The sequence below is a fragment of the Tachysurus vachellii genome, chromosome 25, assembly GCF_030014155.1.
Source record: "Tachysurus vachellii isolate PV-2020 chromosome 25, HZAU_Pvac_v1, whole genome shotgun sequence".
Taxonomy (NCBI): domain Eukaryota; kingdom Metazoa; phylum Chordata; class Actinopteri; order Siluriformes; family Bagridae; genus Tachysurus; species Tachysurus vachellii.
Window position 1 is genome coordinate 9,884,504 of NC_083484.1, and position 14,743 is coordinate 9,899,246.

Here is a 14,743-nt window from a genome sequence, read left to right on the forward strand (position 1 = left end):
TTTTGTTAATACTAATTACGTATTGTATATGCTGTTTTGTTTTTTTTTGTTCTCCCTCTTATATTTGTACCATAGGGCCAGAGGTCAGTGCAGGTGAACCAGGAGGCCTTGCTGGGAAAAGTGGGGCAGCTTAATGAGCAATTAAAACAGGAAAAAAAGAAGGCACTGATCCTAGAAGGTCAGCTTAATACTGCCACTATCTCGCTTCACAGCTTGGCAGAGGTATTGTAGTCATGCCACTCTGATACTGGCGAATTCAGGACTGCTTCTTATTTATTTATTTATATATATATATATATATATATATATATATATATATATATATATATATATATATATATATATATAATTACACACACAACAGTTGATTTTATAACCACTATAATCATTTTCTTAGCTCCAGGAGAAGGTCTCAGACATTGAAGGGGAAAGAAATATCCTGAAGAGGAGCTATAATGCACTACTGCATAGGTGAGTTTCCACTTCCATTACAGTACATCACAAGCAACACAATTATACACTGACGACTTTTCAATGGAAGCATGTTTTTGAAAAGCCCATTTGAATGCACTCAAGCTATGCAAGTTTGAATGAGAAATAATCATAATGAAATGTTTATTGATTTCTACCACAGAACACTGTCTGGCCGTAGCCAACAGAATGAACATGAGAGTGAAAAAGAGAGTGATGCACAGGAGGTGGAGAACTGTAAAGCTGAAATGGTGGTATTGAAGAAAAAGCTAGAAGATGAGAAAAGTGAGAGAGAAAAGCTGAAGCAGGAAAAAAAGAGAGCGGTGGAAGACTATGAAACAAGTCAAATAGAAAGAGCACAAGAAAGGGGTAAGCTAGTGAGAAGGTAACTTGAGGCATGATTTCATGAATAGTCTATTCATACTGCAACTTTCCATAACTTAATTGCTTTCTCATTTAGCCATGACCACTACCCTTAGAGAAAAACATGAATTCCTGGAGCAAGAAGTGCTACAGTGCAGACAGAATGTGACATCCCTACAAGAGAGACTAGACAGAGTATCAAAAGTAAAAGTGATTTAAGTAAAAATGTATTATTTTTGCAAATAATGGCAAATATTGATGGTCTAAATTTTTGTCAACTCCTTTGTGTTAAAGGATTTTCAGACAGATGTGGAAGACCTTAGTGAAATTCTGATGCAGATAAAGGTTGGTTTGCTTATGCTACATTTATTTTACAATCTGTTTTAAATATTACCATTTATTATTACATTTATAATTGAATAAATGTGTTTAATTTAATTGATCTGCTTCTGTCTCTCTCTGTACCTCTTCCTCTTAGGCTTTTCGACTGCAGCAGGAGAGTTGTAAGGGTCTGACATTCCTGGTGAGTAATGAGAAGGTCAAGGACCAATCAAAAGAGTTGGCTGCTCAACAAGTCTCTCATGTGGAAACCATACTAGAGCTGCAGAAAACTCGGGAATTATTGGTTATGCAACAGAGGATCAATAATGACCTGCAGGTAACCACAAACACACAGACACATAAAATGTAGAAAAAAGGCCATTATACACTGAACTGTATTTCTGGCATGGAAATTAGCATAATAACTACAATAGACAAGATGGCTCCATTTTATTAGGCTTACATGAACATAGAAAGGGAGAGAGCTGAAAGGGAAAGAGAATGGAGAAAAAGAGAGGTCACTGAAAAAGACAAACTGTCACTTCAAATCAACAGATTACAAGGTAAGTCCCATGGGACTACATGAGATTTGCAATCTTTCAATAAACCTACATATTATTTATATTGCTTTTTCTAATAAAGGGTTTCAACCAATATTTTCCTTTGCTTTTTATTTCAGATTGGCTGAGAAACTTAACATACCGTCCTGGAAACGGCAATCAGAATATGCCACATCAATACACATGGACACGCGTTGATCAGGAATCATACCAGATTATGGAGGGGAATACTATTTTAAATGGGCTCCAGGATGGAGGATCCTTGCTTGAAATTAGTCTCATTGGAGCCACGTTCACTCCTGTGGGACTAAGACTCATGAGAGAGCAGGAAGTTGTGGGTACCAGTGGTCCCCATGAGGTGGTGACATTTTGTACCTACTCATTCCTTGACTTTGAAATGCATTCAACCCCACTGGTTTCAGGGACACAACCAAACTATGGCTTTACATCCTGCTATGTTCTTACTGGCAACATCCCCACCAAGCTTGAGGGACAAAGGGTGTTTGCACATGTTGAAGTACATCAGGCACTAGGAGGAGTGCAATTCATAACCCAGGGCAGAGCAAGAATCCCCCTAATACAAGCACTACAGCACAGTGGAGAAAAAGTAAAAGGGAGAGTGAACATTACAGGTAAGGGGAACAATAAGGATAGTGTGTTTTACTTAACAAAAGCACATTTGGAAAGAGAAATAGGATCCTGTCACATAATGCTTCTGGGAGTCTTTTTTACACTGTCTCTCTGCCACCTAGGGTCCTGGCTCTATAACCCACATGTTTCCAATGGGTGTAGGTCAGTGGACTGGGGTGGCCTTGTCGAAAGCTTTATTCTCTGTTTAAAAAAAATAATAATAATAAATTGTGTGTGGATTTTAATGTATTTGGATTATTTCCTGCTGGAAAAATTAAGCCAGTTTTGACTTTAATTGTAGATTTGCAAACTTGGCTTTCACAAAATGTCAATTATTGAATGTGAAATCAATGCCAAATTATCTTTTGCTAATCTCCAACATTGAGACTTTGAAGAAAAGATTTTGCCCCCCTATAAAAATAAGATAAAAATACACTTGCAGCATTTTCTAGGTTCATCAAAGCTCCAACTTGACCTTGAGTAAATGATCACTGCAAGTGTATTTCTGCCATGCAGCAGACTCACTTTTCACTAACATGGTCACTTAGTAATTAAAATAAGCTCTACACACCACATGTTATTACTGTACCATTACTGCCCTTTGGAACGACCTATTATGTAATTTGGAAATTGTTTCATATTTTCTCTTGCTGCCCATTCACCATCCTCCTGCTGCTGTCAAAAAGTCCCCACCATACTTTTATATGCAACCACAAATTTTGCAGCCAGGTTATAAGTTTAGTGCAAACACTTCCATAAGCTCCCTTGCACAGCTTTACAGCAGAGCATGTGCACCCTCTTTACCTCTTTTTCTCCTTTCATAAACACACACAACTCTTTACACTCTTATTTTCAGTGTGAGATTAAACAGGAGTTTAGCACTACTCTAGCTCTGCACTTTAACTTCTGTTTTAATTTCACTGTTAAATTCAGTGTCTTTTTTTTTTTTTTTTTTTAACTCCATAGGATTCAAGGGGGAACTAATAGGAATCCTGGAATTCTGGCTCCGTCTGTTTTCTGAAGTGGTGGCAAAAGATGTTCACAGAGACAGAATGATAGGAAAAAATATGGACAGCGTGACTGACTATTTGCCCATTCACAGAGCTTTATACTGGACTCACAATCAGCCTGAAGTAAATACTATCTTACATGATCTATGTGATGTATGTTATAAGTGCTAGATAAATGACAATTAGGCCATCCTTAAAAATATTCTTGTTTGCCGTAACCCGACCGACCCTGTCAATTTAGGACCGACTCAATATTTTTTTTTTTTTTGCTTTAAGTCCGACCGACTTGCCGGTTGTAAATTTACATCAAGACCGACCTTTTTACTTTTCAAACAACTAATACAAAAGCACTAAAATAATATTAACGGGTTCGGGCACCATAGTACATCTAAAAAATTCATTAAAACAGCTCGACACCGCTTTAACTTGGCACAAAGTTCTGGAAAAACTGCCCAGCATCAAAATAAGGTTTGCAATGATGCGCCCGAAGGCACGGGTTGAAGACCCAGTCAGTGACGTCACGATATGATAATTTGTTTAAAGTCATACCTACGTAATCACCATCACCAAAATTGTAATTTTTTTTTTTTTTTTTTTTTTTTTTTACTGTTACTGCAAACCAAAATATTTTTAAGGATGGCCTTATAAGACCAGGTTATGTTATTAGAATGAAATTTGTTGTTGGCTTGACAGTCTACAAAACAGTAGGAGGGTGGTTTCTAGTTTGTTGCTAGGTGGTTGGTGTAGTGTTCTGGTTGGTTGCTAGAGCTGTTTAAGATTAGTATAATGTTCCGGATTGTTGTTATTGTTACTAACTTGTATTATAAAAGGTGTTTCCTTGGTTGTTGATACGTGGGTGCTATGCTAATCAAGTTAGTTTCTAAGGTGTTTCTACTTGGTTACTATTACAGTCCAGGTAGATTCTATGTTTTTAGCTGTTTATAATTATATTCCATGTTTTTGCTAGGTTGTAAGTTACAATGCCATCACAGCTGGTTTCTTGGGTGTTGCTAGGTTGTTGGCATGGTATGCTAAGTGATTGCTATCATATTTCAGTTAGTTTCTAGGGTATTGCTAATTGTTTGCTAAAATCTGCATTCTTTTAAACAAAGGGAATTGTGCACTACCACAAATCTATTATCTTTGCATGCAATCTCATAGAAAAAGAATAAGATCCAAAATCCATTATTTAATTACATTTTATTTATATGGCAATATATGGTCAAAACATGGTCACAAAGCAGCTTTACAAAAATATAAATTCAGGACATAAATTTATCAGTATATCCCTATTGTACAAGCCAAAGCTGACAGTGGCAAGGAAAAACTCAACTGGGACAATATTTGGACGAACCCTTTTGAGGAACCAAATGGGAACCCTTCTTCATCTGAATTACACTGGATAGTGTGATTATCAAATAATATCCCTTTTAAAACTGTACTCTATGCTATTATTAGTCAGGAAATGTATTCTCCTTTTAGAATGCAGTTTATCTTGCTAATGTTACCAGCTGTTCTTTTATGGGGCTTTGTGCAAGTACTAAGTACTACTATCCACATCAATCCCTTGAATCTCCAGGCTGTCCCAGTGGGTGAGCCAGCAGTGAATGGCCATTAATTGTTAAGAACTCCATAAGGACTCTGGAGAACAGAAAGGGACATGATCACTGGTATCTCAGGAGTAGCATGTGAAACTTTACAGAGAGAGCTGAGCTTATGGCAGCAAAGCTAAATAAGATTGCAGAAGTAGTGAACCAAAATTCTGGGAATAATGGGACAGTTAAAAAAAAGTGCTTTAATTCAGCACAACAGACTTTTAGGCTGATGGAGTCCTAAGTCTGTGAACCAGTATTGATGGGTTCATTGAAAAAATTTAAAGCACTTTTGTATGTCACTCTGAATAAGGGTGTCTGTTAAATGCTGTTATGTAATGTAAATATAAATATCCGACAGGTAGGAATTAGTAATGTAATGCAATGTAAATATACAAAAAAGAAAAATGTATTCCTATTCTTGACCGAATCATCTGGAAAAATGAGCCAAAGCTTCACCAAATACAATTACCCTTGAAAAACTTGCTGACCATTTTTACACTCTCTAGAAATAAGTTATCCCCACAAAATAAAAATTAAATATTCGGCTGCTTCATCAATTAAAAAAAGCATTCATGTTTGGCATAATGGAGTCTTTATACAACTCGTTTAGAGTAGAATAGATGAAAAGACATGCAACATCATAAAAAGTACAATAAGAGTAAAAGTGCTTCAATTATCTATTGGAGCACCACCTGGACATTGCGCAGTCCAGCGACCATATCCTGCTGTAAGCTGTAAACCATGCCGCATTGGGATGGGGCCAGAGCATACTACAGCATCGGACATCGCCAACACTAATTTACACATCTCTACAATATTACTCAAAGTAAGCTCTGACTGACAAAGACGTATATGCTTGCCTAAGACCCTAAGATTACCTGCTAAGTCCGGCGCCCTGGCTCCCCAATTTTGCATGCCTTTCGATGGAGTCTTCTATAACCAGAGCTTTTTCAGGTTTCTCAGAAAGTGCTTTACTGAGGAGAGCAAACCATTTTGACATGTGAAGCAGAGAGGAGGGGTGTTCCCGTGGGGGATTACTAACTCTGCCTAAGGCATCCAGAATTTCCCCTACAGAAACTTCAGTACTATTGCTATCGCTAATCCTCTCTAGTATCTGGATGCACACCTCTAAAGCTGAAATCTTCTCTGTCAGAGAGATAACTAAAATACACTTATCACAAGTAAAATTAATGCTAATGACAGAGGAATAATTACTAAACATCCTGAAGCTCACACACTGGACAAGCTGAAAGTTTGCCATACTTAATGATTACATACCTTTGAATCAGATTGGAATATTTAAAAGATCCAAAGAGTGTTTTCTCCGTTAGATGTTTGAAGACAGGAAACAAAAAAGCATCTCTTGAAGAAGAGGAATAAAATTAACTGTGATAGAAAAATAAATAATTTAAAACACGAATGCGAAAATAAAAAACAGTATAATTTAAAACTCTGAGACAGGCATGAAACTAATGATTCAAACACAGGAAGCCTTTGTCATTTGTTTGTACGGTTTTATAGAGCTCAGCAGAATGTTTTAAGAGCCTTGCGCAAGGGCCCTTGCTGGGGATTGAACTCCATTCTTCTGACCGGTAACTGAGAGCCTTAAACACATACTACAATACATTTAGTGCTTTATAGGTTTGTAGTATTATTTTGCAATTTAGTTAAAATTGTAGTGTGGCTAATAGGGGTGATGGGGGTCATGTCTTCTGTTTCTAATTAGTACTCTAGCTGCTGCAATCTGTATTAACTGGAGCTTGCTTATGCACCTACTGGAACATCCATACAATAAGGCATTACAGTAATCCAATCTAGCTGTAACAAAAGCATGAGCTAGTTTTTCTGAATCATGTAGTGACGTTCCTGATATTTCTGAGATGATAGAAGGCTGTTCAAATTTAGCAGCACTAAGAGGCTTCCCTTACATACTTCTTAAAATACTGCTAATTTTGTTTGACACCATTTGCATTCTATTTTTCTTTCACTATTTATGCAGGAATTATTTGAGCATGGTGGAAGGTCATGCAATGAGTTGGTGGTGGTACTGGAACGTTGTGTGGGAGTATGCTGGCAAGGACTTCATCCCAATGCTTATTTAATACATCGCCTGTATGATCTACCTCCTCATTCTAGTCCTTCAGTTCCAAGCTGTACAGACCCTGCGTCTCCAAACTCTAACACTTACCCATTAGTAGTTACAGCAGATCTGATTGAATACCTAAAAGTCAGCAGCCTATGGGTCTATATGATTGATGACAGTGAAGAACAGAGTCCTACAAATTTCCTGGCTAAGACACCAGTGCCACTGCAGGCTCTGATAACAGGCAAGCCAATTAAAGGTAAGTATAATATTAAAATAACTTACTGACTACTTGAGCTTCAACAAGTAAGCCCTGTTTTTGTATTTCTCAAGAGTGGAGAGGAGATGCTCCCATGACATAAACAAGAATGGTATTAACTGGTCTATGCTTGACTAGTCTATGTGATTTTGAGTGCACTTACAGTATGGAGGCAGTGACCATGAAAGTAGGATTGTTCACTTACTCTTGCCTGTGTATATCTGGAATATTTTAAATTAACTAGATAATACTTTTTTGGTTTGAATAAGAAACAATAATTTCATTATGTATACCATTAATTCAGGTTGTCTCTGTTGGTGTTTGTTTGAGAATTCCTTCTTTTACCTTTTTATGAATTCAATACTAACTAGAGATTAGCACTAGGGATGCAACAATACAGTTAGCCCACGGTTCAATACATACTTCGGTTTTTAAACCACAGTTTTCGGTTCGGTTCTGATGGCTTAACACATAAAAGTGTTTTTTGTTATTCTATGCTTAGGCAATAGGAACAGTAAGAGGTTAAGAAGAAACAAATAAAAACGATTTATTGCAATACTCCTTTATTTTACTTAAAAGCAAAGAAAAGTCCACTGGTTCCTAGTGTTTTGTATAATATAAACATTTTTTATTTTAAAATTAACACTGACATCTCACAGCTGCTGGTAGCCCATGTACAAACTGGGGAACACATAAATTCCTAAATTTTGAAAATAAACATACATGTAAAGTTAGTAAACATAAATTGACCATTTCAAATAAACATACTTGTACTTCAGTGAACATAAATAAACCATCTTAATTAAACTTAACAGTACTTAAGAGGCCTCCTCAACTTCCATGTATTCACTGCATTTGTCAACTCTTCTGCCAAATGAGCGCTTGTATGACTTTCATGCAGGGGACAGGTTTGGAGTACAGCGCTTTTCATTTCCCAATCCGACATGTAGTGAACAGTTACAGTGAGGTAACTCATGGTTGCCCGCGAGGTCCAACCATCTGTCGTCAGAGCAAGGCTCTGTGCTTGAGCCAATTCGTACACAATACTGTTGCATGTCTTTTCATAGAGGTCGGGAATTATCTCGGTGCTGAAAAAAGTGCAAGACGGTAGTCTGTAACGCGGATCGGGTGTTTTTTTTTTTATAAGATGACAAAAGCCCGCATCTCCAATCACCGAAAACGGCTGCAAATCTTTGGCAATGAACACCCCCACTGCCTTTATTTTCATGTGTCTCTCGGAACCAGTTGGGTATGTATGCTGGAAGGATTCAGCGAGGGACTGTTGTTTTTTGGAGGACTTTATTACCTGCTCTGCTATCCTGCCTTCAGACATTGATATTGCTGGGTGATGGCGCCGCAGATGTGCAATCATATTGGAAGTGTTTCCGTTTGAGTAGGCTACACGTGTAAAACAATGCTTGCAGCAATTGCCTCCTGTAAAACAATGCTTTTTTCTTCCTCGGCATTATACTCAACAGCAAAACCGAAATGTCTCCACACCACAGATTTAAAAGACGCCGGCGCCTCCTCGTACTGTAGCCTCACTTCACCACCACTCGCCATGTTAAAGTGTGGAATGATGGTTCAGCGCCCCCTAACTTTAGAGCATAGTGATTGAACATGTACTCGCGGGGAGTTTCCTCATCTCAGCTCGTAGATTACAGGCACACACAGTCAATTCGGAGAGAAATAAAAAGCACATAAATTATTTAAACGTAAAAACGCAAATTCACAAGCGCGTATTGAACCGTGGATGTCGTACTGAACGGTTCAATATTATATTGAGAATTGTGGCATCCCTAATTAGCACTCCATTAAAAGTATTTTGTTAATCTGTTTTGTCTCAGGTAGTTATGTCCTAAGGGACCCTGCAGGGGTTCCTAGAGGCATTGTAAGGGTGTATATCCAGTGGAGGTACCCATTCAAGTCACCTGAGGCCCTATCAAGACCAACACTAAAATGGAAGTCATTGAGGGATAGAAAGCAGCTCAAAAAATTTGAAGACAAAAAAATGTCACTGAGCTCAGCTGCAAAACTGAAAGTATGTTTGTCTCTTTCTTGCTATCAATTCTCTAACCCAAGATGATAGTACTAGAAATGCATTTGTGTAGCATAATGGTGGTTGGTGTATATTGGAATTAGAGAAGGTTTAGTGTCTGAACGATTTCTGCTCTTTGGCACCCACCCCCATTGTTATGAAGTGCTTTGAGAAACACCTACAGTGTGTAGAAAAAAAAAAAAAAACTCATTCCTGCCAATGAGTCTCTTTACCACAGTAGATGTCTGTACAAAGCACACAAAATCATCAAAAACTCCTTCTACCCTATTCATATACTGTTCAACCTTCTTCCATCCAAGAAGAGATACATAACCATCTGCACCAGAATTAGTAGGTTCAGAGCCAGTTTTTTCCACACAATAAAAAAATTAACTTACTGAACTCTACATTACACCACTAGGACACTGATGTCTAACTAATACTTCACTCTCAGTAACCAGATTGCAGTTCTGCTCTACCCTGTACATTCTTACATCTTTTTCTACCAATAATAATTCTATATAACTGTACATTCAGTTTATGTATAATATCTGTACATACACCGTACATTTCTTGGTTACTCCTGTACATATATCACAATTTGTATGTATAAGTATATACACATACATACAGTGATGCCTCGAGATACGAGTGCTCCGACATATGAATTTTTTGAGATACGAGCTGTGATTCTACCAAATTTTTGGCTTGAGATATGAGCATCCGAGCCGCCACCGCCGAAACAAAGATCCCAACAACCACGTGTGCTCTGTTTCCCTGCCTCAGCTTCCCGCGTCTCACTCGGTTAAAGTCGCCTTTCCACTGCACACGTCAAACGACGGCCGATAAACAGGAAGTCATTCATTTCCTATGGAGAGTCGCAAAGGCGCTGCGTGAGGTGCCGACCATCTGCGGATCCGTAATTTTCGGATCCGTTTTGAGCGTTGGATCCGTTAAAAAAATTTAACTAGTGCGTAATGCCTGTCATAGAAAACCCTGGAAAACACCCAAATCTGGAAACTGATATAACTGTGGAAAAGATGATTAGCAGTTTGAAGCAATAAAACAAAAATGCAGCAAAACTCACTGCCATCCCCCAGAGAGCATCTCTTTTTCACCACTAACTTTATCATTTCTCTGAGCAGTGCAGTTGTTCCTACATGAAAAAGACTACCACCATTTTCCTGTGCCATAGTCATTGAGGCAGGACACTGCAGACTTCTATCACCCTATTGCATTGAGACACATCATGAAGTGCCTTGTTATGAGGAATATCAATTCTGGTACTGAATATCAGCCCTGCAACCACCTTGTGTATTGTCACAACCACTCCAAGAATGATACCATTGTCATGGCCTTTACACACCTGGACAGAAAGGATTCATGACCGGAGACTTCAGTCAGTCCGGATTGGGAGCCGCATCTTCAGCACGACCACATTGAGCACAGAGCCTTGAGGGGTCCCAGTGATCAGTCAACTGCTGTTTACTCTTCAGCTTGAACCAGAGCATCAATTTTGTCTACTACACGGCTGTGGTGGGGCTCAACAGCAAGAATGTGTCAGCATACAGAGACAAGGTGCAACAGCTAACAGCCTATTGTAGAGCCAACAACCTGTCTCTTAACGGTGACAAAACAAAAGAGGTGGTTTTTGACTACACATGAACAACAATTCTCTGCTAAACACTGATGAGGAGATTAAGAGCTTCACATTCCTGGTGGACAATCTCATCTGGTCACTCAACACTGGCTAAATTAGCAGGAAAACCCAGCAGTATCTCTACTTTTAAGGAAGGCTGAGAGAATCCCCTCTCTCACCCCCTATCCTGATCACATTTTAAAGTGGGACCATTGAGACCATCCTGAGCAGTTGCATTACAGAGAAGATCATTGGAGTCACTCTTCCTTCTATCATTTTCCTTCAACATCCAGAAGTCCAACAGCATTGATCATTGACACACCCCTCGATCATTGATTGAGCATTGACACACCCCTCACAAACACACTCTTCACCCAACTACTGTACCATCCAGAAAAAGATACCAAAGCATTTGGGGCCCTCACAACCAGACCGAGTCTTTTTTCCTCAAGCCATCAGACTCCTCAGTACCCAGAACTGGACTGAAATAAACTCTCTCACACACACACACACACACACATTCAATATAGATCCATGTTTACAACACCACTTTTGGTCCTGTAGTGTATTGTATTGTATTGTCTGTCTGCACTGTATTTTGTATTGCACTGTTTGCACTAGGTTGCACACTATGCACTTTATGTGGCTAGGTTAATTTACTTTTTTAGTCCTTAGTTCTGTGATGTTTTATGTAGCATCATGGTCCTGGAGGAACGTTGTTTCATTTCACTGTGTGCTGTCAGCTATATACAGTATGGTCGAAATGACAATAAAGGTACTTGACATAAAATCACATTTTTAACCATTCCTTACTTTGATGGAAGGCAATGGAACAGGAAGACAAGGAGAAAGGAGAAAAAGTTTCCCAGCCTATTAGTCTGAGAGGTAAGCAATAATATTTCTCTACTTTGGATAAATTATAATTTATCTTCTTAATGGCATCAAATAAATTAATATTTACCTGACTAGATCAAATGGAGTGTCGAGTTCTAGATTCTTTGGAATACAACGCCACCAGTGACAATGATGTTATCATTCCCCAGCTTGAAAGACCTGTCAAAGAGGTACTGAATATTGTTCATACAGTAGTACTTCAAATTTAGTCATTTAGCATTAGGAATAAGTTATTTTTAAATGAAATCATAAACTATCATGTACAGTAGCATACCATATTTTATAGTTTAAGGTTTGGGTCTATAATTTGTCGGGGTTTTTTGTTTGTTTTTTTCAAATTTAATTCAAATGTTAGACTTAACATTTTGTCTCTTATGTTCTTGCAGGGCTGCAGACTTAAAATTGAGATCTTATCACTTTTGTTTGACCCTTCCTCAAGTGTTGCTTTAGACCAATCTGTGCAGCAAGTTTATGTGGAGTACCGTCTCTTAGATATTCCCGTGGCGACCACAGAAACCCCCATGTCTCTGAAAAAACCAACAGAGGGAGAAGAAATTCATTTCAACTTTAGCAGAGGTAGTTGAAGAGGGCAATGATAATGTCATGTCAAGCAAAGAAGCTTTTTTTGGTTCTACACAGAACAAAGACAGAGCTAATGACTTAAGTAATTTAGTCCTAGCCACATAAAATGCATCTATGCAACCTGGTGCAAACAGTACAATAGACAATAGCAGCTCCGACCAGTGTACATACTGTATGTTCTGTAGTACACATGCAGAAATACTGGAATGAACATTTAATATAGTAGCATCAGTTATATGAGGTATTGTAATGAATTGTGCAAATCAGCAATTGACTGAAATGTGCAAGACAACATGTGCAAAGAGCAAAAACAGTGTGGCAAAAACAGCATGTAAACAGTTTGATATGGTGGTGCTGTAGACATGGATGTATATTGGTAGAGTGTGTATTTGGTGTAGGTCAGTGCAGTCCATACAGGTAGGGGTGTGTGTGTGTGTGTGTGTGTGTGTGTGTGTGTGTGTGTGTGTATTGCGCTTGGTACAGTTCAGTTACTAAGGAGTCTAATTGCTTGTGGAAAGAAACTGTTACACAGTCTGGTCGTGAGGGCCCGGATGCTTCAGTACTTTTTTCCAGATGGCAGGAGGGTGAAGAGTGTGTGTGTGGTCATCCACAATGCTGTTAGCTTTGCGGATACAGCGTGCTGTGTAAATGTCTGTTAAAGTGGGAAGAGAGACTCCAATGATCTTCTCATCTGTCCTCACTATCCACTGCTGGGTCTTCCAATCAGAAATGGTGCAATTCTCAAACCAGACAGTGATGCAGCTGCTCAGGAAGCTCTTAATTGTCCCTCTGTGAAACATAGTCAGGATGGGGAGAGGGAGATGGGCTGTCCTCAGCCTTGTAAGAAATAGTAACGCTGCTGAGCTCTCTTGGTGATGGAGCTGATGTTGAGTGGCCAGGTGAGGTTCTCTGCTAGATGAACACCCAAGAAATTTGGGGTTTTGACGATCACTACAGAGGATCCGTCGATGTTCAGCGGAGAGTGGTTGCTCTGTGCTCTTCTGAAGTCAACCATCTCTTTAGTTTTATCAAAAATCAGAGACAGGTTGTTGGCTCTACATCAGGCAGCTAGCTGTTGCACCTCTTCTCTGTGTACTGACTCGTCGTTCTTGCTGATGAGACCCACCACGGTTGTGTCATCGGCGTACTTGATAATATGGTTCGATTTGTGCATTGCTACACAGTCGTGGGTTGAGCACGCAGTTCTGAGGGGCTCAAGTGCTCAGTGTGGTGGTGCTGGAGATGCTGTTCCCAATCTGGATTGACTGAGGTCTCCCAGTCAGGAAGTCTAGGATCCAGTTGCAGAGAAAGGTGTTCAGTCCTGACCTCAACTCCTGTTAACTTTCAAAATCTAGGCCAATGTTAAACCTTCCCTTTATCTTCAATATCCTAGAAAAGGTTGTAGGGCAGCAGTTATGCTCATACAAACATAGGCATAACTTTCACAAAATGTATCAGTATGGATTACTCATCATAGTACAGATACAACACTAGTTAAAGTAGTGAATGATCTACTACAGGCCTCTTCCTCTCTGGGTTGTGCCTCCTTGCAGATTTGAGTAAAAGGAACAGTATGTAGATGTGACTTCTCTGTGCATACGATGGTAAAGTTTGTGTTTCACAAGCTTCAGTTTTAGGCCCACTTATTTTTCTCTCTCTCTCTCTCTCTCTCTCTCTCTCTCTCTCTCTCTCTCTCTCTCTCTATCTCTATATGTATATCTCTTTCTATCTATATATATATATTTATTTATTTATGTATATATATATATCTATATATATATATATATATATATAATATTTTTTTTTTTTTTTTTTTTTACACACACACACTATATATATGTGTGTGTATATATATATATATATATATATATATATATATATATATATATATATATATATATATGCTACATCTGGTTACATTTTTCAGAAAAACTTGGTATTAACTGCCACTGTTATGCTGATGACACACAGTTTCATCAAAGCCAGGTGAGAGGTTATTACATTTTGGATGCTTATTAACTTTCTCTTAATAATTACATGAAGAAAGAAGCCACATGCAACTAGAATTAAGCTTTCATGTAACATAGTAACTCTGGATGGCCATAAAATACCTTGGATGTGATTGTTTCTTGCAATATTTCTGAGAAAAAAGTATCCTAGTAATATCTACATGAACTTGAATTGAAAAACTGGAGTCAATAAAGGCACTACATGAAATTCATGCTTTTGTTACCTCCAAGTTGGCCATACCATCTGGATGTTCCAGCAAGTGCATAAGCAAGCTCCAGTTAGTCCAGA

General features: G+C 38.5%; 2 protein-coding genes across 2 annotated transcripts in view; both read left to right on the forward strand.

Moving 5' to 3' along the window:
• The window catches only part of LOC132840435 (uncharacterized), a 370,465-nt gene that overhangs the window by 150,407 nt on the left and 205,315 nt on the right, over positions 1–14,743 (forward strand). The window lies entirely within an intron of this gene.
• rpgrip1 (RPGR interacting protein 1) overlaps positions 1–14,743 on the forward strand; it is a 31,043-nt gene that overhangs the window by 14,437 nt on the left and 1,863 nt on the right. Inside the window, exons 10-23 of the mRNA XM_060861652.1 lie at positions 76–222; positions 398–471; positions 635–840; positions 932–1,038; positions 1,129–1,179; positions 1,313–1,492; positions 1,613–1,718; positions 1,835–2,347; positions 3,312–3,478; positions 6,950–7,292; positions 9,140–9,333; positions 11,794–11,854; positions 11,939–12,033; positions 12,250–12,439. Of these exons, the coding sequence (XP_060717635.1) occupies positions 76–222; positions 398–471; positions 635–840; positions 932–1,038; positions 1,129–1,179; positions 1,313–1,492; positions 1,613–1,718; positions 1,835–2,347; positions 3,312–3,478; positions 6,950–7,292; positions 9,140–9,333; positions 11,794–11,854; positions 11,939–12,033; positions 12,250–12,439 (2,434 nt within the window). The remainder of the gene's footprint in view (positions 1–75; positions 223–397; positions 472–634; positions 841–931; positions 1,039–1,128; positions 1,180–1,312; positions 1,493–1,612; positions 1,719–1,834; positions 2,348–3,311; positions 3,479–6,949; positions 7,293–9,139; positions 9,334–11,793; positions 11,855–11,938; positions 12,034–12,249; positions 12,440–14,743) is intronic.